This window comes from Drosophila montana, unplaced genomic scaffold (genome assembly GCF_035044405.1).
Source record: "Drosophila montana isolate Dmon_TW-CO22-7 unplaced genomic scaffold, ASM3504440v1 contig_3848_1, whole genome shotgun sequence".
Lineage (NCBI taxonomy): Eukaryota > Metazoa > Arthropoda > Insecta > Diptera > Drosophilidae > Drosophila > Drosophila montana.
Window position 1 is genome coordinate 2,684,137 of NW_026998720.1, and position 24,582 is coordinate 2,708,718.

Consider the following 24,582-nt stretch of genomic DNA (forward strand, 5'->3'; position numbering starts at 1 on the left):
GACTATAAAGAATTTGAGACAGATATTAAAGTGTGAACGGAATGAAAGCACAGGCAATGCAAAAATATATAATTTAATATTTAAATACTTATACTATTAAATTTATTGATAAACGATTTAAAATATATTTATTTTTATTATATAAAGACAATAAAGAATTTGAGACAAATAAGGGAATGCATGAATATGTAATATAATTATTTCATTTTTTATACCTTGAACCCATTAAAAATGGGTAAAAAGTGTATATTGTATTTGTGCAAATGTATGTAACAGGCAGAAGGAAGGTTCTTCGACCCCATAAAGTATATGTATCTAGCCATGTCCGTCTGTCTGTCCGCCCGGCCGTCCGTATTTATGAACGCAAGTATCTCAGCAGGATTTGGAAAAAGCTGGTGCTCTTTAGGGTTATGGAGACATAAAGAGAAGTCCACTTAATTGCGTAGCTCCAAGGCTGTAGAGCTTCTAATGAAATTTAATAATATATTTAATGACATATTTTCCAATATTCCGACATTAACCTTACAGTCATCAAAAGGCATTGATAGAGTCGAATCTACGTAAAAGAGTAGTTTCTACATAAAATGTTTTGTTGGGACAGACAGTATAGAAAAATACATGACATATTTACTATAAAAATAATACCTTCGGCATTATACATATAACAAGCAACAATAAAATATTTAATGAAGATTTACCAGACACTTAACATTTCATTTATTTAAATGAAAAAGGCTTCAGCTCCAATTAAATTGAATAGAAGAACTAACTGCCCTCAGGCTAATCGTATATTAGACCTATGTCAAGCATCTGCCAATTGATTGTCGGCGGTTTAATGATCCGGTAATTAACTAAAAGCATGTGGTTACATTTCAACAACAAAAGAGCCAACAAAATATAAGCGACAAGTTGCAGCTGCAACACTTGCAACAGCACCAATAGCCGTTGCAGCCAGAGCTGGCTGCAATTTGTACGGTCATTATTCATGGTACATATTGAGGCATTTGGCCGGGCAGAGCCAAATGACCAGCAAAAGTGGCAAATCTTTGTTCACACCTACGAACAGCACAAGGGAAGGGAAGGGAAGTGTAGGGGACGGCGACTCAAAGCTGGTCCAGACTAAACCAGCTACTGGTCGCATGTGTTTGTGAGCGATTTTTATGGTCTCGGATTGCTGCGTATGGTCGTTCGGTGAACCTAAGAAGTGTTTTTCCTCTACATAAATTTGCTATAAAAACCATTTAAACGGAAACGTTGAAACATTCAAAAGGCAAAGACCCAGTCTCGGTCATTGCCAAAACTAGTCAGCAAATCCAATCCCAAACCCCAGCCCCAGTCCCAGCGCAAGCCCAAACTCAAACTGTTATCCAAACAAGAGAATGACCTAAAAGAGCTTGCTCGTCGTGCGTATATCCTGCATCCAGCTCTGAGCTGTCTTAATATGCATACTTGCTCACTTATGGCCACCTCTTTAGAGTTTACTTTATGAATAATGAATCCTTAACTTGTCTTTCATCTTTCTGAAATATAATATCTTACAAAATGACAGCTAATAAGTTTAATATTCCTATGCGCATGAGAAAAACAAAACGTATCGAAACTCTTTAATTTTTATTTCAGTTTTGTGGAAAAATGGGGAGATATATATAAAGAATAATATAAACATGGGGAGATATTTATAACGAATAATAATCTTTCTTTGTGCACACTTCACCAGAATCTCTAAGCCAAATTTTGTGTTTACAGCTCTTATATTCTTCGGATTTTTAGACTTAAAATCGATATTTCTCAATTTTGGAAAAAAGAAGGAAACATAAGCTTGAGCCACAATTTGTTTGAAATGCCTGAGCTCAACTAGTTCTTAAAGATATATCTGCGTAGATCTGATCACGATAAAGGATATATATACTATATAGGGTTAAGGATGACGCCATCTGTTTATCGCATACCTTCAAAATAATATGCCCTCATGCAATCATTTTCAAAGGGTACGGGGTATTAACAGACAGGCACACACACACAGCTCGCTCTAGTTGTCGTTTGACTTGTGGTCCGAGCTTCTGGCCGGTCCGCTGCCCAAATCTAAACTGCTCCAATAAAGCAAATTATCGTTAAAATGCTGCTGCACATAAGAAGATTTACGATTGCTCAGCTCAGTGCTTGGCCCTCGGTTTTTGGCAGCTTGGCAACCTTGGCCAATGATTCCGCTGGCGTGTTCGTTGTTGTTATACTCCTGCGGTTCCCCGTGCTAAGGCTAGCCCCTCCGCAAACACCTATTTGCTGCTGCTCTTTGTTTGTTTGCTGTCCTGCGCTGGGGCTGGCGCTTGATTTTTGCGTACTTTTCGATTCCGATTCCGATTCGTCCTGTCCAAGGATACGTTTGGAAAACCTTTTGAGTTTGCCTTTTCTATTTTTTTCCTCTTTTTTTTGGTTTATTTTCCCATTGCTGGGCCCGTATGCGATTTGCCTGGGAAAAGCCAAATGAGCGTATGACCAAAACAAATAGCCCACAAAGTGAGTTGTTCTATGGGTATACCACATGCATGCTGTTCTTTGCGTGTGTGTGTGTGTGTGCGTGTGTGGAATGTGGCGTGCTGCTATGTGTGTGTGTGTTTGTGTGTGTGTGTGTTGATTTGCAACGCCATGAACGCTTCAACGCTTTGGCTCTTGCCGGGCACAGCTGGTGCACAAATCTCACACAGTTGGTTATTTGACAATTGATGATAGCATCAAGTTGGGTCGCTAAAATGGTTTACACACATGCACACGGGCACACACACACATACGAACACGCACACACACACTGGCCCGCGTTGACCTATGCTGTGTAAGCTATAGATGGACATGTGCTTGCACAAAGAGAAAGCGGGAGAGACGGGACATGGCATGATGAGCTCACGTTTTGTCAATTAGCTTTTCAGTTTTTACGTGATATTTTGTTCGGTTTATCATATTTAAAATATTGTATATATCTCTATATATAAAACTGTTTGTTCTGACTGACTGACTGACTGACTGACTGACTGACTGACTGACTGACTGACTGACTGACTGACTGACTGACTGATTGGTGATCAACGCACAGCCCAAACCGTAAGAGCTAGGAAGCTGAAATTTTCACTGTAGTTACCTTATGTGATGTAGGTGCACGTAAAGACGGGGTTTCGGGAAACTCCACTCGCAAGTGTGGAAAAATCGCGAAAAACGTTTGTATGTAACTTTTTTGTTTACCATCCGATCAGCCCCAAACTTATTTTCAAAGATCTTTGTTCAAATTCATTTGAGGGGTGTTTCGCACTTTTTGGAAAACCCATTCCTCCTTGGTGGAAATGGAGGTCAAAGATTTGGTGGGTGACGTTTCGAGCTCAAATTCATTTCCAGTGATCTATATGAAAAATCATTTGAGACGTGTTTCACACTTTTCGCAGAATTCAAACTTCTTCGGGGGGAATGCGATTTAAAGATTTTTTGTGCGAAGTTTTAAGTTGTGTCCGATTTGCTTCAAACTTATTTTCAAAGCTCTCAATAAGAACTTAATGAATACGTATTTCGACGATTTGGAAAATTCCACCCGCAACAGTGGTAAATTGGCGGAAAACGGTTGTATGAAAGTTTTTTGTTTACCATTCGATCGGCCCCAAACTCATTTTCAAAGATCTTTGTTCAATTTCATTTGAGAGGTGTTTCGCACTTTTCGAAAAATCCATCCCTCCTTGGTGGAAATGGTGGTCGAAGATTTGGTAGATGACGTTTTGTGTTCAAATTTATTTCCAAAGATCTATAAGAAAAATCATTAGAGACGTGTTTCACATTTCTCGCAAAATCTAAACTGCTTCGGTGGAAAATGCATTTCAAAGATTTTTTTGGTGAATTTTAAGAGTTTTCCGATTTGCATAAAAGTTGTTTGATTCCCGTCCGATCAGTTTTAAAATCATTTTCAAAGCTTTTTTGATTTTATAACATACGTGCCACGGGCAAGGCCCTGTTATACCCGCTAGTATATATATATACATTCACATAGTTTATGTTAACAAACGCTTCTCGCATCTTATTTCTTGATTAATATATATTTTCTAATGTTATCATATTCTTTTGCTGACATTCTCAGAATATTGAATATTTCTCAAAATATGTATTTCAAAAATTAAAGCCTAGTTTGGTCCTTCTTTTGCTTCCGCTAGTTCGGACAACAATTTACATGGTTAGGAAATGGATTCTCCAAATCGGATTATAAGATTAGATTTATAATCGTTAAGCTTTATGTCTTTCATAATTAGTTGAATGTCGATAGGCAAAATAATTATAAATATGTATCAAATAAGCCTGGGTAGCTAGCTAAGTTGTCTGAGCGTCGCATTAAAAGGCGCGAGCTCGACGGATCAAACTCAGCAGAGATTGTTGGCAAATTGTGTGTGCCTGAGGCGGTTGGTAATTAAACAAATTATTTAGGTACCACTTGCATTTCCAACATTATTTATTTCTTTATATTATTTTTTTATATTAAGGTGCTCTTTAGTAGTTTTATTTTTATTTAAAAAATACTAATATACAGGTAGTTGCGTACAATTTGCTTGTGTAAATAAGCGGATTATCATAATGTGGCCATCTCTAATGGACTCGATGGCCTTCGATTCCCTCAATTGTGCGGCCCTCGCATTAACCTTTGTCATTTGGCTTTACTTATTTCAGCTTGGGACAGGACTTAAAAGCTTTTGTGGCGCAGTATCCTTAATTTGAAGCAGCATTTGATTGCACTTTAATTTTGATGCTGTTGTCTCTTCTATACGCTGGACTCCATTTGCGCTTGGTGAATTATTAATGAGTCGGCCGGAGCGAAGCGTTTCGTGTCCATGCTGCCATGTGACATGGAAATCAGCTGCGACTTCCGTCTTGCTTGCAGGCGGAATGTGGCACAGTCGTTTAGCTGCAGCTTCTGCTCGGGCAGCCTGCCTATCTGCGTGGTCATTTGGGCCACGAATGCTTCCGTTTCCGATCAGCGCTAATGAACATTTAGTTGACGATTGTCCGAGCCGCTTTTGGCCTCCTTTTTATTTTTATTTGTTGCTGTCATCCTTCGGTTCTTATCAATGTTAATGCATGCGTTTTCTTTTCTCTTTTATCGCTGTTTCCTGTCATTACTTCAGCTATCGCCGCATTACGTTCGCCAGACCCAGGTCCAGTTCAGTTCCTGTGCCTGTCCCAGCTCTGAGATTATAGCCTCCCTGCCATGCCCCTCAATTCCACCCTGTCATTGCTTAATTTCGTTGGCAATTATTTATTTAAAATGGGAATTCATTGGGAACAGGGCGCTGAGCAGCGCTTAATTGTTTGGCTTGGCATCTGAAACTATGCCCCGGTGCCGGAACTCTGACAACTCGTTGACCGTAAATTTTCAAGTTTCTCATTAGGCTGCTGCCAATGGCAGATTCCCGCTCCAGTCCCCGCTCATTCCCTCATTTCCCACTTTCAGTCCCTGGCGACAATGTGCGGCCGCTTTCTAATCAACTTGGACCGCAGTTTGTCGCGCTCCGTAAAAACTTTTGTCCAAGCCTTAGCCAGGTTTTAAATGGAAGCGTTTTCACTGCGATTTCATTTCATTTAGGCATCCGTTTTGTCACTCGGCCTGCTTCATTCATTATGCGCTGTTCAGATTTGTAATTTACACCTCGGGCGACAAACAGGTGAACAACGTGGCCCAATTAAACTCTGACGCGGGGCCGGGATCTGCGATTAGGGATTACGAAACATGGATTTGACATTTATATGTAAGCAAAGGATTACCAAGAGCTGGGTATTAAATAAACACAACAATACAACAATATTTTCGTTGACAGTGACTTGACTGTGATTAAATTGTGACTTAAATGTCATTTAATTGTTACTGCTCTATAGGAAAAATTGGTGGAATTATGAATTTTTGTTTCACTATTTTCTAAACATATCTAGCTATATCAAAGCAGCTCTACTATATCATATAAATTCCATTGGAAAGAAGTCCTTTGTAGTGAAAGCCATTCAACCAGGGCTGCCTCAAGCAGGCTAGATAAAAGGCTAGCCCAGGGCTTGGACCCGGTGGACAGGGTCAGAGAAAGGTGTTCATCCTATTCTCAAGGTTATATAATTTAAATATTTTAGCTAACAAAAAGATACGAACGCTTTAAGTGCGAGTGCGATAAAAGTTTGTTTTACGTAGGAGCATTTTGACAATGCCGTAAAGGCGCACAGTAGCCCACCTAGTCCGCTGGCCGCTCGCCCCTTGCCCCACAATTTAGCTAGTTGGCTTTCTAGCTGGCTAAACTGGAAAATGGCTGGCTGGCAATTACGGGTCTGGCGCAGTTTCCTGCAACAACTGCAAGCTGTAAAATGTTTATGAAGCTTTTATGATAGCCGCTGATGGGCGGAAAAGAGAAGGGTGTGCGGCTGTGCCTGGCGGAGGAGGGGGGGTGGTTGAAGGGTGCCTACTTGGCAGGCAGCAAGGAATTAACAATATAAATTATATAAAAGGCAGCGGCGAACAAAACTGAGTGCTAAATGGCTTATTACGACGAATATTTTCATTTATAATTGTGCTATGGGTTTTGTTTCCTGTTACTACTTGCCTCATTGTGTGGCAAGGACTTGCGACATGACGCACATTGCTAGCTAACACGACTCTAAGCAAAGGTTTGCCTGTCAAGATTAAACAACTAACCGGTAGTGTATTTTGTATTATTCAACTTTATTTTATTCTCCTGTGACGTTGCAAAGTAGTCATATTTATCATACGCCACGTGGCCCGCACATTAAAATTTCAAAAGCCATGCTCGTTTTGGCCCGTTGCTTTGGTTTTTTTTTCACTTGTGCATAATCTTTAATTTAAACAAATGCCCAAAGCCAAAAATAAAGCCGAAGATGACGCAAAGGCGAGAGACCACCCGAAAATCTACACCGAGCTGAACTGAACTAAAAATGAAACGTGCCGTGCGAGCAAATCAGCTTAAAAATAATCAGAAAAGCGACAGAAAAAATTTTCTGTAACATATACTATATAAAATAAAGTAAAATGCCCGCAAAAATATCAGAGCAATGCAGGAGACCAAACAAGAGCTGTCATAGATAAAAATAGCATTTTCTATGATTCCCTATACCCTACATCAACTGCACTTGAAAGTTGGGTTCGGTTATGTTTGTTTGCAAAAAGTATTTTCCCTCAAGAGTACAAAAATATTTTATATATTTGGCATGTACCAGGGACTTTTGAATATTCAAAAGACGTTTAAAATATACATTCTCACCGAACGAAATGTATCTCTAAGGGTGGATGCATTTCTAAGAGATTTTACCTAAAATTGTAAAAATAAATGTAGTAATAAGAAGACTAGGAGTAATAATAATTATTGCTATAGTAAAAAATAATACCAAAAGCAATCAAAATTATTAAATTGATATTATTATTAAAACAATAACTATAAAGAATATAACAAAAATCAATTAGAATGGTAACATTATCTAAACAAATACTTAACATTATGTTAATTTAGCAGAGCAAAGTTTCTGTTAACTATATGCATCATAATTTAAATGTTTTAAATATTTATTTAAACTAATATTAAACTACGTAAATATATAGACAGTTCCTTTTTATTTGAAAATTAGTAAACTCTGCTGCGATTGTAGTGTACAATTTTAGTCGTTTAGAATTTATGCTTAGCATTTTTCCCTTCCTATTTTGCTGTTGTACTTTTATAAATGCCATCAAAGCCGCTGCGGCTTGGACATAGATGCCGGGTCGGCAGCCGGCAGCCACGACTTCGGCAGTGGATTTTTGTTGTTGCAGCAGTGGCATGGCGCAGTTGACATTGTATGTGTGCGTTGGTGAAATAGCTGCTGTTGCTACGACACTCTGGGACATATCTCAAATACGCGTGACCAGGAAATTTGCGGCACGCGTTCAAATCGCCTGAGACTTAACCAGAATGTCTTAAAGCGGGCAAAATTCTTGGACATTTTTAAATTCAGCTTTAAATAAGAGTGAGAGAAAGAGAGAGAGCGTGTGGGGGAAAATAGGAGTGAGTAAAGTAAGTGCGTTTGGTTCGTTTAAGATGAGTTCTTGACCTAGACTAGACTCAAGCTTAAGCATTATTTGGCCCTCGGCTATATTTTGTTTTTGTTTATTGTTATTTTTTTTACAGCTGCGGCTTTTGACTTTAGGCGCAGTCAAACTGTGGCCTTATGCCATGTGCCTGGCACATTTTGTGCGGGCTGTTTTTTTGTTGTTGTTTATTTATATCATAATTTTCCTTTTTTTTTTTTTTTAGAAATTTATTTATCAACGCTTTTTGTATTTCCGTTGCCGTTGCTGTTGTTCCGCGGGTCGTTTGTTTTTGTTAAATTTCATATACTTCCTCATTTTTAATTTATGACAATGGCCTGGCTATTGTTGTCGGCCGGCCACGCCCACCATCGCGCGCAGTGTTATTGTAACTGATGCTCTTATAAATGGCCCCGCCAAAACGCCACGCCCCGTCCACCAACCGCCGCCCAGCCGTCCCACAACATTTCGTTTCGGCGCTTTTATCGCAGCGGTGCGACAGACAGCTACCGGGCGGGGGGTGTCGGGGGGTGGGGCAGTGAGGTCACCGGTCCTGTACGGAACACGTACACTTTGTATTTCCGCTGGCCGCCATTGTCCTTGACTGTTTCATTATGACAGCTGTGCGCTGCTGGCGCTGTCTGCTTGTTCTCTTCCCGTTCCAGTTCCCGTAGCTGCTCCCCTTCCCATTCCCGTTCCCATTTTCGTTGATTTTGGTTTTGTTTAGTGGCGCATTTATGCTATTTAAGTGTCATATTTTTGTTGTTGCTCTCTATCTCTCCTTCCCTCTCTCTCTCTCTCAGTTTCTCCCATTGTTGTTGGTCTGCGGTGACTAAAACAAAAGCCAAGTGTTGGCATTATTATTATCAACGCGCTTCCTTTTCCGCAGCCGGAGAACAAAAGCAAACGCGACGAGATAAAACGCTGCCATTCATGCTCTTGAGTGATTTTAACTTAAATTTCATTTGATTCCTTTCCAACATTCTCTCTATCTCTATCATCTCACTGTCTGCCACGCTTTAACATGCACATATATTGGTTTCACGCACAAAACTTTAATTCTCTTTGTTCCTGGCGAAAGGATTTGCGATGGGAATGAGGCCCAATCGATTGAGTGCCCGAAAGCAGATGTCAATCAATCCACACAATTGACGGTAATTAAGTTGCTCTGAACAAAGCACAAAATTAAGCAACATAGATAAGTTTCCGCAAAGCCAAAGCATACCAAAAATAACTATGTGAACTCAAAACTGGCTGATTATTAATTCTCGGTTTCCATTTATCGTTTATAATTAATATTTGATTGTTTGATGGCAATGCATGGCTTTTATTAATTCTGATTAGATTTAAAAGTATTTATTTCGACTTCTAACTTGGGATTGAGCCAAGAGCTAGCTGTTGAGAGATGTCAAGATACAAATAATTTTAATTAGAGCAGAAAGGACTAAATCGCAAGCCATTGCGCGTATTCATTGACTGCTTTCTCAGTTCAAAGTTTCTCATATATATATATATTTAAAACCTAACATTTAGTCACTTTGAATATATAACATATTTAACTATACATAAGATATAAGGTTTTCATTATTTTTCGTATCAAAGTAAATTAAAACTCGCTAAGCTTGATTTGCAACAATGACGTCTCAAAGACTTATTCGTACTGTTTAACGGTTTCAAATTGGTTAAAAATAGCTGACTAACATTAATGTATGCATGAAAATGAATGAATCATGTTAAGAGCTGTCAGCTTAACCAATAGTTTCAAATAAATAATAGCATAAGCTAATATCATTCAGAAATGCTCGACATGCATAACGAATCGAAATATCCTGAATAATGTATTTATTTAATTGAAATTAATTTTTATTGGCATGCAACGCTGACACTGCGCAATACACATTTATTTGCCGCAAATCTTTAGCAAAATGTTTGCACATTTGTTGCGATTATTAAAAGTCGCATCAATTCATATTTATATTTACGACATTGCGGCAACAACAGCAGCTCGAACTGTAGGCAAGCAGCCGCCTGGGCGGAGCTTCTACGATTGCCCATATAAATATGCAATTATTTTGCATTTGCCAGCTTCTTGGTCTGCGTTGCGCTCTGGGCCCTTTATTTACTTGGCACTCATACGCCATGTGGGCCATGTTTATGACACTCGCGACTTTTGGGCGACAGCAAAGTGTAAATTGACTTTAACGCACACGAAGATGCGCTTTGGCATGTGGCAGCCTGGTCGAGGGTGCAACCACATATCGTTTCATGCGACACATATTTATTTGCTGACACACACGCATTTACACATTTATTTATATTTATGCGAATAATTTGCATTTGATATATTTTTATGCTGCCCACAAAGCATACACATAGAAATCAAAATGTTCCCTTCGCATGTGCAAGCCCCACAGAAAGGGTTTGCAATAATCAAAATAAAACTTGAATATATATCAACAAATGAATTTGCTTTTACAAAAATTGATGCAAAGTGCGTATGTAATGCAACAAGAGGTTTCTCTGAATAGTTCTTAAAAACGCTTTCATAAGATTTGCTAACATTAAGATGAATATTTTCGATTTGGATTATTTGCTGTTTGTGCAATATCTGTTTCATTTTATAGCTTTAAGCTGGCTTGCTTTCCATTTCTTTAATTAAGAGCACTGCAACAATAAAATTTTAAACAAAAATGCAAGGCAACGAATTCACAGCAATTATTTTTATAAATGCATAACTAAATAATAGATATTGCCTTTCTATGCGATTTTATAACACATAGAAACAATGTTGGTGATATGTATTTTTAAAAGCGATTTAAAAAACCTTTTATTGTTGCTCTGAATAATTATACTAATAATTGTGGTAAATTGACGATTCATATTTGCGAAACTGGAAACTGATATGAAACAATGGTGCGATTATTATGAGCATAAGAACGTGTATTTTACATACCCTATTGAGCGAAATATTGATTGTAAATGTGATTTTGTATACAAAGCATTAAGTATTTATTATGCATTCTGATTCTGTATTCAGTTTGTCTTTAATGTATTACAAATTGAAATGCATTGTCAAATTTGAACCACGTTCTCACCAACTACAAGCATTTATTGTTATTGGTGATAAATTTGTTGTTGCCGCCTTTTGTGGCAACGATAAGCTTTTTGCATAACCATATCGCATTTTATTTGCCTGGCTAGCAGGCAGCAGGCAGCAGCATCAGCAGCAAGAAAATATTTGTTCATTTAAGATAAATTTATGACTGTTGTCGATGCAAATTGTTGCATTTATTGAATTGTTGCTGCTGCTGATGTTGTTGCTGCTGCTGCTGCTGCTTTTGCCATTGGCAATGCTCGTAAATAGTTGTGCAAATAAATTGCTAGCGAAAATAAATCGCGGCTCATAGGATAGGTGTGTGTATCTGACATATATAAAGCGCTGCTCCATACAAATTTTACGCTTAATCATGTGCATAAATATTTGAAAATTGAACTTTACCTCCCTCCCCACACCGCTCATAGCTGAGTCCCCTCTCTACTTACCATTCAGTATGCTGAGGATCAGCAGCTGCGCGCCGAGCAGACGCAGCAGCAGCTGCGGCGTTGGCGTCGGCAGCGCCGCTGACTGGGTCTCTGGTGGGTGGCTCATTTCCAAATCCTTGCCAAATTCGTATGTAATCCTGTCTGTTACTGCTACTGCTGCTGTTACTGCTGACTGTGTCCTTTGCGCGCATTAAGCGGAAACGCTTTTACATTGCCGCGATAACAAACGGAAATGCGCGCCTGCCACAAAAGGAGGCGCAGGATGCGCAGCAGTTGGCTGCCAGTTTGCCTGCTGCTAAATGCGCCGGTTGCCCTGCTGCTGCTGTTGCCTCTTCTTTTTCTTCTTCTTCTTTTAATGTTTTTCAATGATTTTTTTAACGATTTTTTTCTGTTTGAAGCGCCTTGGTTTGTCAACTTTCCGCTGCTGATAATATTTATGGCTCGTTTCGGCTTGGCTCACGCGCAGTTGCTGTGTTTGGTAAAATTTCTTTAAGAATTTTGCTTACAGGAATTCGGCCAAATTACTTGCTAATTGTATTAAAGGTCTGTCAAATTAAATTTCTGGCCCCTAAAGGTGGCTTTTTGCCAGCTTACTGTCAAAATCCATGTTAAAGATTTATCGCTGTCTGCTGCTGTTGCTCCTGCTGCTGTTTTTATCTCTTTGGGAATTTATATCCGTCTCGTCGACTTACAGACATTGGCAAAGACCCGCTTTAGCATTGGCTTAAAGTTCAGACAGACACGCACGATCTGGCTAGCGGGTGGTGGGGGGTTGGGTGATAGGGTTGGCAGCTACAAGCGCCGGAAAGCACGCAGCTGATTGTTGCACTCGCGTCCCCCGGGGCGTATACGTCATGTGGCTTGTCGGCATGTTATGTAGTTTACTCTGCCCCTGACAGTAAGACAGAAGACACAAAACATTGTAAAATTCTACCTAATGCACTAGTAGATAAACCAAAAGTACATCACTCTGAGCTCTTAGTCGAGCACGAAAGAGATTGAAAGCTATACATATATTGTATGCATCTACACATATGGGAGTATATATCCAATAATGTTAAGCAATTTTTTTTTTAAATAAAATTAAAGTTAAAATTTTGTGCATACATAGTATAAATAAATAAATATAATGTTAAACAATATTATCTTCGTTGATTTCTGATATTATTTATGAATTATGCCATCTAAAAGTTTAACAAGTTGCCAGATTATGCAGTTTGCATTATGCAACCACCTTAAACTTGGAATTCCAAACTTGTTTTATTTAATTGGGCCTTAAACCTTAAATTAAAACAAAATACACAGAAAACTTGAAACATTTTATTCTAATGTTAAGAAAGGATGATAAACCAAAGTTCGAACCCTGGCCTGCGTTCGAATTAGCAGCGCTAACGTATTTACTAATTAAAAACGAAAAGAATAATTTAATAAAATATAAAAAAACGGCAAACTATAAGTGAGGAAAAGGTGGCAACGCCTTGGATACACAGGTATTCAGTAAAATAACTTTCAATTTTCAAATAAATGTTTGCAAGTCGAAAAATAGGTTTTATATACATATTTGAAATAAGCAATGCATAAAAGTCGAAATTTTTAAAGCAAAGTGAGATATTAGTTATGAGTATTTTCTGTCCTGTGTATGCCATTGGAATCTCTCTCAAATGTACAGCATACAGCTTACACAATTCATAGTAAAATCCTAGCTAAGAATCTTTTAAGCCCATCCGCACAGTCACATGCCTCTATTGAGCACAAAAACACATCAGCTCAAACTGATATTCAAGCTTTGCATAGTCTCAGTTCTTGAGCTGGTTGCCGAGTGTTGGTGCGCACTCGCATTTATCTGTCTGAATGCCAGTGCGATTGCTTGTCTCGTAACATTGCCGGAGAAAAGCGAAAAGCGAAAAGCCATTCGATGCTCAAAACCCTATCCCAGTATCGGGGTGTGAGCCATCCAAAATCGACGGTTGGACAAGGCACAGTGCCTACAGGCAGGCAGTGTACACCGATTGACTGCTGGGTGCCCTGACACGCGTCCGCTTGAGCTTGTGAATGCGGCACAAATCAAATTGGCCGCCAAATGCTGGCTGGCTTGCGTCAAAAGCCATCCATCAAGGACGACAGCTTTAGGCGGACGCAACTTTCCATGAAATTGGCTGTAAGCACAGCGAAGCGGGCCAACTACACGAGACTGGGACTCGCCACTTGAGACTTAATAAACTGCACACAAAAACAAAAAAAAATGGAAGAGAGAGAAAAAAAATGACAGCAGGATAAACAGCAAAAATGTGCATGTAAATAAATAAATGCTTAACTCTTTCAAAGCCAAGTTCGTCGGGCCACAAAAAAAAAGAAAAAACTCAAAGGCGAGGGCTATGCCACATATAACGAGTATTTGCCACAAAGCCCCAGCGGCATTAACATCAATTCATCATCACAGTGTGGCGCAGCAGTATTCGCTCAGTGCCAGTTTGTTTAATTTTTGGCAACACAAAAAGTGTGGCATATAAAAGGCCCGCAAGCAAAACATATAACAAGCAAAAGTGCTCTACACGGAAGAGTGCACGACTGGCAGATGCCTTGTACCCAGATCTGCCCAAGCTGCCCTCCTCTAGGCCCGTACAAAATGAAATATATTCTAGAAAGACTTCGGTGATCTTTTTGAAATTCAAGGGGCATACATATGACATACAAAAGTCTTTTTATAGCAAAGCGCAATTATATACCTCCAAAAACCATTTTGTCAAATTTAGTGGGCTTCTTTGGACGGTGTGCTCCTTAAAAATGTAAATATAATAAATGGAAGTCCATTTACCAAATTTGTTGGCTCCAGCTCTTATCTACTTTAAGATAAGCCAAAAAAAATATGGATTCCCAAAATTGAACATTGTCGATTTCGTGTAAACAGAGTGCGCTATCGATAATTTGAAATAAACTTGATCTGCGCGAGCAATGGAAGGCTTTTAGTTGTTATTTTCAAGGCTTCTGCTGTTTTTTCCGAGTTCAGGTGGACATCAAGTCAACCAGTTGGGCTTAAGCCCACATCCACTGTCGCTGTTGCAGCCTTAACCCAAGCCCTGTCCACGTCATCAACATGACCACAGCGCATGTTGTTGTTGTTTTTGTTGCTGTTGCAGGCACAAGCCGCGCTCTGTGTTTGCTTTAAATAATGTTTGTGTGTTTTTTTTGTGGGCTATATATGTGTGCTGTGTATGTTTGTGTATGTGTGTGTGTGCACTGCTGGCCTCAGGCAGTTTGCTGTTGTTGCTGCTGCGGCTGGCGCTTTCTAAACAACCCGGCAAAACGCCATGAGTCAAATAAATTACCCCAGCATTGTTGTTGGCAAATTTTTGATGGTTTAATTTTGTGGAAAATAAGTTGAGCCGCTGCGTGGCTGCTGCTGTGGCCATATACAACACACACACGCACGCACACAGCAGCATACACATATGAGCAAAAAAGTCACATGGCGCGGGGCATTTCTGGTGCCTACTTTTTGGGGCTGTATCAGAGCGCGTATACGCAATAAAATAAACGCGCCGCAGTTACATTTTTGCGCGTCGTCCTCGCCGCTTCCCGGCACATTTTATGCCGCATTGCCATTTTTATTTATTTATTTTTATTTACCAGCGCCCTGCGCCCTTTATTCATGCATTTATAAATTATTGTTGCGTCGTACCCATGCAGCAGCATGGGCACCGCCAGCCCCCTCCTAGCTCCACTAAGCACATATTTATGTATTTATATTTGTATTTTGTCTTTGTGTGTGTGTGTGTGTGTGTGCCACTTGAAGTGCTTTGCATTTTCAATTTCCTGCCACAACTCCAAAAAAAAACAAAGAAAAAACACACACATAGCATATTTGTTTTAAAAATTTATGCTTTAATGAGGTCTTGCCCTCAAACTGCTTGTCAAATAAATTAACCGGCTGCTTAGAAATTGACAAGCAGCTTTTGAATGTATTTAGTCGCAAGTCAAGTACTTGCCTGCCTTAGTAATGTACTTAAATGAAGTATTGTACTCGAGTTGTCATTACCCTCCATTAAAGACTGCTTGAACTCAAAGCAACTGCCGACTTCGCCCGTTCCTCGATTTTCTCCATTTACTTTATGCTTGAGTTCATCTCGCTGCTATTTTGAGACTTGTCATTTATTTTCTTCTGCTACTTTTCTTTTACTTTTCCAATAATGTTATGCCTTTAAAAAATATTTGCTGCTTGCTAACTTATATATGATGGCTGCTTTGAATTTAGCCACATCATCATCATCATCATCATCATTATAATCGTCATGATGATCACGCGTAACCATCAGCACCATCAACTTGATGCTCCCCCTGTGACATTGTCAAAAGGGTTTAAGTGCCTGCTCTTGAACCAGAAGCGGCAGCAGATGCTGAAGCAGAAGCAGGAGGAGCAGGAGTTGCAGCAGCAGCTGACAGCCATCCCCTTATTGCTAGACAAATATTCAGGCAGGGGGTTCGCTGCGAGCGATGTGAAAACGTGACAAGCAACTTATACGTCTAACCGTATAATCTTTAAGTAATGATACGCCCAGCTTAAAGAACTGCTGCAATTTAACATATGCTAATTTTCTATTGATTTGTGTACCCGTAGAAAATTAAACCAGCCAAATAAAGCTGACAATAAAATGATCATAGCAATTTGTTAAAAAGTTATAATAAATACAAATAAGTAAATACAAAAAGAAGTTTATACCTCATGTACTTCCGTATGAAGATAGATTAAAGATTTATATAAGATATTTGTTTACCTGTTGGCAATATATGTTTAATAATGCTAAAGAATTGAAACTGCAATTTAGGCATTTTTTTTCATTAAACATTTAGATGCTTTCACACTAATTACTGCGCCCCGGGCTATTATTATGCTATGACAACCGCGACAATTGACACTTCATGGTTAATTATGGTTCCCTTCGTCTGTGATGCGAATGGGCGTTAGCCACGCCCAGTCTGAACACCTTTTGTCGACTTTAATGGCGCGATAAGCATTAAAAAAGCCTTCACGTTCGACACGGCTTAAAATCGCTTACAATAAACAATTAATTACGGGGCCAGTCGAACCCTTCGACACATCAAGGGTCTAATTAAAAACTTGTAAATGCTGCGCAAATCAAGGAAGAAAAAAAATTGAACAATAACAACAACAACAACAACATAGTATTTGGTAGCTTTTTAATGCTGTTGTTGCATGAGTTGTTTAGCTGGGGGCAGGGGCAACCCTTAAAAAACACGCAATTCACCTTCGTCATTGTCATGTTAATTAATTTGGTAGCACTCGAGAAGTCAAGCTAAACACGCTGTTTGGAAATTTTGGCTGCTTAACCTTTGACCTCTTGCCAAAATGCCAGCTGCAAATGTCAAAAACATGCGTCGCAACAATAACAAAGACTTCGGACTTGGGGCCAGTCCAGAGCCTTTCGCACTTGTTAAGACTTTTCAATGGCCATCAATTTTTAATAGCCCCCACAATAACTGAGGCCGCAACAGCAGCAGCAAAAGATCCCTGCTAGGTCTCTGTCCAAGTCCAGGTCCATGTCCAGTCATGTTGTGCCACAGTTCGATGCCTTCGGCATGGTTCGTTGGGCAGCAGGCAGCTGCCTGGCAGCACCTGAGCGCAGCAAGGATTAACACGCCGTCCAGACTCAGGCACGGATTCAGAGACGCAGACACATTCGTTCAGCACTCACTTCACGTGGCCTTCTTTTACGTCTTTTTTCGTTTCGGCTGTCGGCGCACGTTGCGTATACGACGTGTGTGGCACGCGTTAACCTCTGCACGCACAGAAGACTTTTCGAGACTGATGCTGCGGCCAAGTGCTCAGCGCTTACAGCGTGTTGCCAAAGCGGGCAGCGACGCCAACGCCGGCAGAGCTAGCTTTTTCGTCGCCCTAGTCAGCGTCGTCCTTTCTAAGTTCTTTTTTTCGACAGCTCTTCGTTCAAATCATGAGACGAAGACAGAGCAGTAGTACTCCTGCTGCGGCTGCTGTTTCTGCTGCTGCTGTGGTCTTTGGCTGCTGTCGCTGGACCATCAAGCGGCCATCCAGCCAGGACATTAGCAGCAGCGCTCAGTGCTAACATATTGTCGTATCAAGGACGAAGTTAAACACTTCGTCACCTGCCTCAACAGTGAACCATGCTCGGCTTTTCTTTTGGACCCCCCCTCAATTGCATTTTGTCTCTTTTGTCGCTTTGTCGCCACGCTCACACTCGCACTCTCTTAGACTCTTAAATTCGCTCGTTTCTGGGTCAGTTATTTGGGCTGCCGGCCTGCAAATGTTATAGCTGTTAACTAACAAATAAATAGCAGCTGAGCTATAAAATCAAAATTATTAGAAAATATAAATCTGCTAACAATAAACTACATTTGGCTCAACACTAAATATTTTGCAAATTTGATTAGCTTTTATACTGCCTAACATTGTTTATTTCATGTACAGCCTGTTAAGCTAACATTATGTTATTTCACTGCTAAAAAGTCTCCACAATGTAAGCGCGCCGTTAACCCACTGCTGCTAGCGTTGTTAACGCTAATAACAGCGCAGCTCTGTTAACATAAAATGTTGCAGCCAAAGGATTTTGATTACAAGCGCCAAATTGCTTTACCATGCTTCTAAGTACTGAATTTCAGACAGAATTTCAGACATCCAGCAATTACATTGCCCCAGACAACGGGCATGGAAATCGTGCTCTTAACATTTTTTTGATGGGCCGCAATAAAAGCGCCCATCTCCATGTACCAGGCGACTAGGCGGAACTAGCGGCCTAGACGAGCCAGCTTTTTGGCCACTTCACGTAGCCAAGGAAATGTAGATTCGTTTGGATATTTAATGGCATTTGCGCTCGTAAAATTTTGAGTGTATATCTCTTTTTTTTTTTTGCTTTTTTTTGTTTTCAGGCGGCGGCAAAGAACGACAATGTAGTCCGGCAGCAATTATCTTTGACTTGCTTTTGCTATTAGCTGACTGACCAAGTCCTTTCCCCCTCCGCCTATCTCAACTATTTGCGCGTATATTTTACGCATATTTTATGTGCCAAAATGTTGGCCGGACTTTTATGGCCTCAAAGTTAAGCGGAACAAGTAAGAGTAACAGACTAGAACATAGACCCGAATCGAGTTCAATGTAATTTATACATGTACATACACAATTTCTTGTTGTCTTTAGATCTAACTAGTCTCTGACTCGGTTATTAATGTCCTTCTATGTACTTGTGGATTCCTGATAATATAGCATATACATACGTACATAGTTAAATTCGTTTTGTAATATGTTAATTTGATTTTTGATTGAAAGTTTTTGTGAAAGCTTTTCTTGGAATTATTTTGATTACTTCTTGGAAAAATTTAAATGTCATATCAATCTAGAACTTTAAAAACTGTTCAATTCTGTCAAAGTTGGAGTCTGGGAAACTTTATAAGCCCACATTTTTGTTATTTTTACAGGCTTTTCTTTTTACAGCAGAATTGAAACCCACAAAATTTGTTTATGGATGATATTTTATGCTTAGTTCATCCCAAACATGAAAGCAAAACTTTCGAATTGAGTAAGTTTAATTTTTCAAAATTAAGAAAGTTTAAGGCCAAATCAATCTGGAGGTCAAATCATGAATTATTTTTCAGCATGAAAGTCGGTTTAGTTTTGTCAAAGTTATATGGAATTGTAGTTTGGGAGGATCATTTACTGGGAAAATAACACTCCAAATTTGTATCATATGTTAAATGATTTTTGACGGGAATTCGAATTCCTTCCCCTCTCAGAAGGTGATTAAACGTTTGAGATTCTTCAAAATAAAAGGTTTTTTCCGAATTGTGTAAGAGGAGCGACCCTTGGCTAACAGAGCACAAATTTGCAAAGAGAATAACATTTAAATTATGAAGCTTCCGACATAGTTATAGGAGTTTGAATTCTGGATAGAGTATTTAGTATGGATTTGGTAGGCTTGCAAGTTATAATAGAGCTACATGTTGGGTTCGTCAGACACGTGTCTGTTGTGTTAGCTTAACTTAAATATGCATTAAGTAAGTTTGATTGGCAAACAAAAGTGGGTGGCCACAACAATCAGATACCGTTACAACAACAACAGCAATGTCAACAACAATTTGAAAATTTATCATGAAGCTGGGTAAAAACTTTACGCATTCCATGTGTTTTTGTCCTTGGAGCGCGCTAATTTCCGTGGATAATAGTTTCATCAGACACATCCTTGAGTGCGAAAGCCCCCAGTCCTTGGCGCATCCTTCTTTTGTGTCACGGGCTGACATGTTGAATTTGTCGTCGTTCGTCTTTATCGTGTTGGTTTTTCTATGTTGCGTGTGAAAAACTCGACACAAGTCCGCAGCTCGAAGCGGCTTAAAGTTGCCAGCTAACAGGCAAATTGATATACCCATCGAATCCTTGGCTTTGGCCGACTCGCGAGAAATTGTTTGCTTCCATCCCTTGGGCATGTTTTATGGCCAGCTCATGTCATAGTCAAATTGACCAGAGCCCGGCACAGACACAAGCAAAAAAATGTCACAGCCACTGACCCAGAGACATCATCAACAGCAACAACTAAGAGCAGAAAAGCAAAAAGCAAACTGAGCTCGTCGAGACAATTGCAGCTACGAATTCGGCGTATCCTTGCCGGGTGCCAAATCCTTGGGGATGGGTTGCATTGTTTGGATTGTTTATGGCTTGTTGATTCGTGCATGCGATAAAGCATCTATTTTTGTCGTACAACTGGCGAGAAAAACTAGAAATGAGCCAAACAAACTACTCACCAAGACAGGAAAATAGAGTTATCCTTGGTTGGTGTGGCTGCAAATACCCTTGCAGTAATAGTATTCCTTACAATTACCATTTAATAGATTAGTTCGATGCTGGGGAGATAAGATAAGGAGCATGGCTGCCAGCTCAACAAAAATCTTTGCTGGTTCGGTTTTTGGTGCGAACTAATGCCTCACCTGAATGTTCGATCCGTAAACCCGTAAGCCCTTCATATCTTAAAGTGAAGATTTTGACTAAGATAATTAATATAGAAAATAAGGACGGCAAATACAACATAAAATCGTTGATAGTTCATTTCACATCTTAAACCAAAACTCTGTCTTTAGTTTCTGATCGTGAACCCAGATTTTTTTTTAACAAACATCAGTAATTTTTATTAATTTTGTGAAGAATTAAATTTTTTATTTGTAATTTCTCAATTTGTTAATTAGATTCTGATGGGCAAAAAGGCCTCCTGTCAGTTAATACCAATCAAGAATATATTATAGGGCCTTAAAGCTATCTACCAGAATTACACGTTTCGCGACAAAACTATAATATTTCATGCTTGGATTGAAAAAAATAAAGTTTAGGTAGCATGAAATCGCAATTTATGTTACGACCTGTAACAAAATATAAATAAAATATATCAAAATGGATTTGGGGCATGGTGTTTTGAGAATTTCATTAGGCCAGCACACGCCACGTAAATATATACATACATATATATATTTATATATATAAAGGCTTAGGCTCCTTTGAAAAATGATATATAACAAATGATCAACACTCGAAACTGTTGCGTTTAATCTTGGACCTGAGCCAATGCCCAAGGGCTATTAATCATTTTGGCCATCAAGCATGAAAGCGATTACTCATACATAGATGACGCGTAGCTCCCCGCCGTCCCACTAACTCCGCAAATTCCAATCCTTATGGCAAACATTGCCTAATAGCTAGCCAAATGGACAAAACGAAGGCCAGCGCCTCCGCAGGCTTGTTGTGAAACAAGGCTCTTTTGGAATATTTGCTTAAGTGTTATTTCTGTCAGCTTAGTTGGGCCCCAAAAATTATGCTACAATATATCGTTATTATTTATCACATTTGATTGCGCGTATTAACCGAGAAATTAATAAGATAACTTTACGATAGAGTCAGGCAGAGAGAGAGGGAGAGAGAGAGGGAGAGAAGAGAGAGGAATCGACTAGGACTGAGACAGCGGCTTAGGGCTGTCGACATGGTCAGCAAAAGTTGTTTGCCTAACAGTTTGGCCTAATTTGTTTTTATGGCTGAGCCCATATGAGGCGTTATTTCTCTGTAAATCAGCAGATTTATAGATTCTCGGCTTGCTGGCTGCTAATTTGATTTTGAGCAGAGGCCACACACACATTAATATATATATAGCATTTAAATAGAGTCAAAGTTGGGGCAGTTAATTACCCGACAGCAACAGCATGAGGCGAAGGCGAACTGCGGAGTGCGGAGTGCGGGGTTTGGGCCTGTGTAAAAGAATAACAAATTGTTTCAAGGCCTCGGCACAAATTCAATTGCTTAGAGAAATGCCATTTGCCAATTGTTTATTTTAAGTGGGCACAACGAACGTGACCCATGTCCGTGTGTCTCTCTCTATGTGTGTGTGTGTGTGAGCGTTTATTGCGGCTAATTAAAAACAAACAATGGCTGTATAAAGTAGGTTGCCACAACAATGGCTGCAACAACAGAACGACAGCCAATCAAGTCAAAGCCATACAACACATTACATTACGTGTATTCCTGAACCACCCACATGGGAGCCACACGGCAACCACAGTGGCAGCCACTGCAGCTGCAGCTGCTCCTCGCCTCCTGGCATTTCTTTCGTTCTTTCGACAATTTCTTTTGCCGCTCCACTTGATGTGGCCCGGGCTTTTGTTAATGCGGCGACATAATGAAACAATTAGAGGCACAAAATTAGGTTACAGTCGCAGTTGCAGCTGCAACAGTGGCGGGGTTGCATGCAAATGTTGCAAGTGCGAGTAAACAAGCGCTGAATGCATTGGGCATAACAGTTGCAAATAAAGAACGATGGCAAAAGAGAACATGACAGGAAGGCAGGCGCTGCCAAAGCCACAAAGATGACACAGACACAGACGATGCAGCGGTGCAGCTGCCACAGCATGTGGCAAGGCGGGGCAGCAGCCTTTGTCCATTTAATGCGCCAGACGTATGTTATCAGTGTCAAGTGCTGCGCTGCAAAGTATGCTATAGAAAATGTATTGTTGCCATGTGGCGAGTACACAACTAACTGGGCTAAGAAGCGTTTTCGGGGGCTTTGCTTAAGAATGAAATGGAGCTTGCCCCACTTACGAGCCTGTATGCTCCCGTTCGGCTCAACGCAGGGGCGCATTGTTAAAAGATACAGCTCGAATTGCTTTTGCATTTCAATAATCAATTTGTCAGCTTGAATTCATTGTGATTCATTACAAATTGAAGAAATGGTTGTTATTAGCCCTGCAAGAATAATAAAAATACCTTAAAAAATACAAATAATTTTATTTGCAATTTATTAAATTTAAATGATTACAACAAAGTCTGTTATAATTAACAAGATGTTGAATGTAGCAAAAGTTTGTTTTGCCTGATACAACTTATTCTACAGATAAGTCTAACAATAGAGGATAAACTAAAATATGATATATGATATATGATGAAAAAAGGGTTCTGAGGGATCGATTGCATAAGAGGACCGCAAATTGCTCCGCACTCGGATTCCTCTAAGTGCATTTTTCTTTAGAAGACGGCTGGCAGGTCGATTGAGATGATTTCTAAGACGAATGAGTAGCAAAAGGAAATTTAAAGTCAATAATATAAGCTAACTGATTTTCGAAATAAATTATATAAATAATAATAAATTTAAATGTGTAATATTTTTTTAACGTAAAAAACCTATTCGTTGTGAATCTGCCTTATTAATTGATTGTTTCATAACATTGTAATATTGTAAATTTAAATCGAACTATTTTATTGTGATGTTTAATATTTTATAAAAAGCATATGATTGAAATACGCTCTCAATTACCATGCGAAATAAACTTTAATATATTTTGATATAATATTTTAGAGCACATTTTCAATTGAATAGCATGTGCGAGGCTCGCTTATGTTGATTGTTTTTGATGACCCTTGTGATAACAGAAATAATTTCAGTACAGAACTTTTTGTTTATTTATCTATTTGGCGACTCGGCTGCGTTTTGTTTGTGTTCAGTTTGGTCGGTTGTTGCATGCAGCAGAGCGAATGTTTTCATTAGACGTTTTGTCAACACAAGAGACCAGTTGCCATGATACTCTCTGCCATGGCTCATATTCGCCTATATTCATATGGTAAGCGCTGTAACTGTGGCATTGCGCACACATTGGCCAGCTAACTAACTGGCAAGCTGGGCTAACACCTACCGGCTAGCTGGTTTGTTGACGTTAATTGTAATGCTTGCTGCTGGTGTTGGTGTTGATTTTGCATTTTATGCGCTCATGTATCATCGGGCGTGCGAGCTAAACCAAATCGTGAAAAGGCAACCAAAAAAAAAAAAAAACCGTCATAAAATTACGGCAATCGCCACGCACGGCTGGACAGAACTTGGTACAGGCTTAACGGTTTTCAATTAAAGGGAAAGCTTTTTTCCATTTTTATGCCAAGTGGTCGCATATTTTATTATATTTTGTTACATTTAATTAAGCAAATGTATTCAATGTTAATACAGCAACTTAACTGATTTATTTGCCATGCTGATGGCCCACTCTCCCTATCTCTTTCTCTCTCTCACTCTCGCCATTTTAACATTCGCAATTTGGCCAAATTAATTTGGTAAGAAATCACGTAGATACGCAATTAACATTGCGTTGACGCCCCAGTTGGAACTCGACTAGGGACTCGGCTGTGTCATTATACCCTGAACCCATTGAAAATGGTTGAGAATGGGTATGATGGCCTTGTGCAAATATATATAAAAGGCAATAGGAAAAATCTTTAGCCAAGTCTGTAGAAAATCTGTGTAAAAGCTAGAGACTTTACGCATAATGTGCTTATCGATATCATCTCCCATTTTCGATGAAAATCAATTTTGAGATATGACTTTTTAAGCATAATATGGAAACGAGTAGGTGGTGTATTCGGATTGATACAGATATTAAGAATATTTTACTTTGTGAACACCTCCTACTAC

The 24,582-nt window shown here is 39.4% G+C and overlaps 1 protein-coding gene across 3 annotated transcripts in view; it reads right to left on the bottom strand.

Moving 5' to 3' along the window:
- Positions 1-24,582, bottom strand: part of beat-Vc (beaten path Vc) — a 66,521-nt gene that overhangs the window by 31,890 nt on the left and 10,049 nt on the right. The window contains exons 1-2 of one of the 3 annotated variants that reach the window (XM_064696535.1): positions 17,326-17,430; positions 11,615-12,083 (exon numbers count right to left, since the gene is read on the bottom strand). The exons of 1 other annotated variant lie outside the window; for it this stretch is intronic. In XM_064696535.1, coding sequence (XP_064552605.1) covers positions 11,615-11,720 — 106 coding nt within the window. In that variant the 5' untranslated portion in view covers positions 11,721-12,083; positions 17,326-17,430. Of the gene's footprint in view, positions 1-11,614; positions 12,084-17,325; positions 17,431-24,582 lie in introns of those variants that run through there. One more of the 3 variants, XM_064696536.1, reaches the window with a different exon arrangement.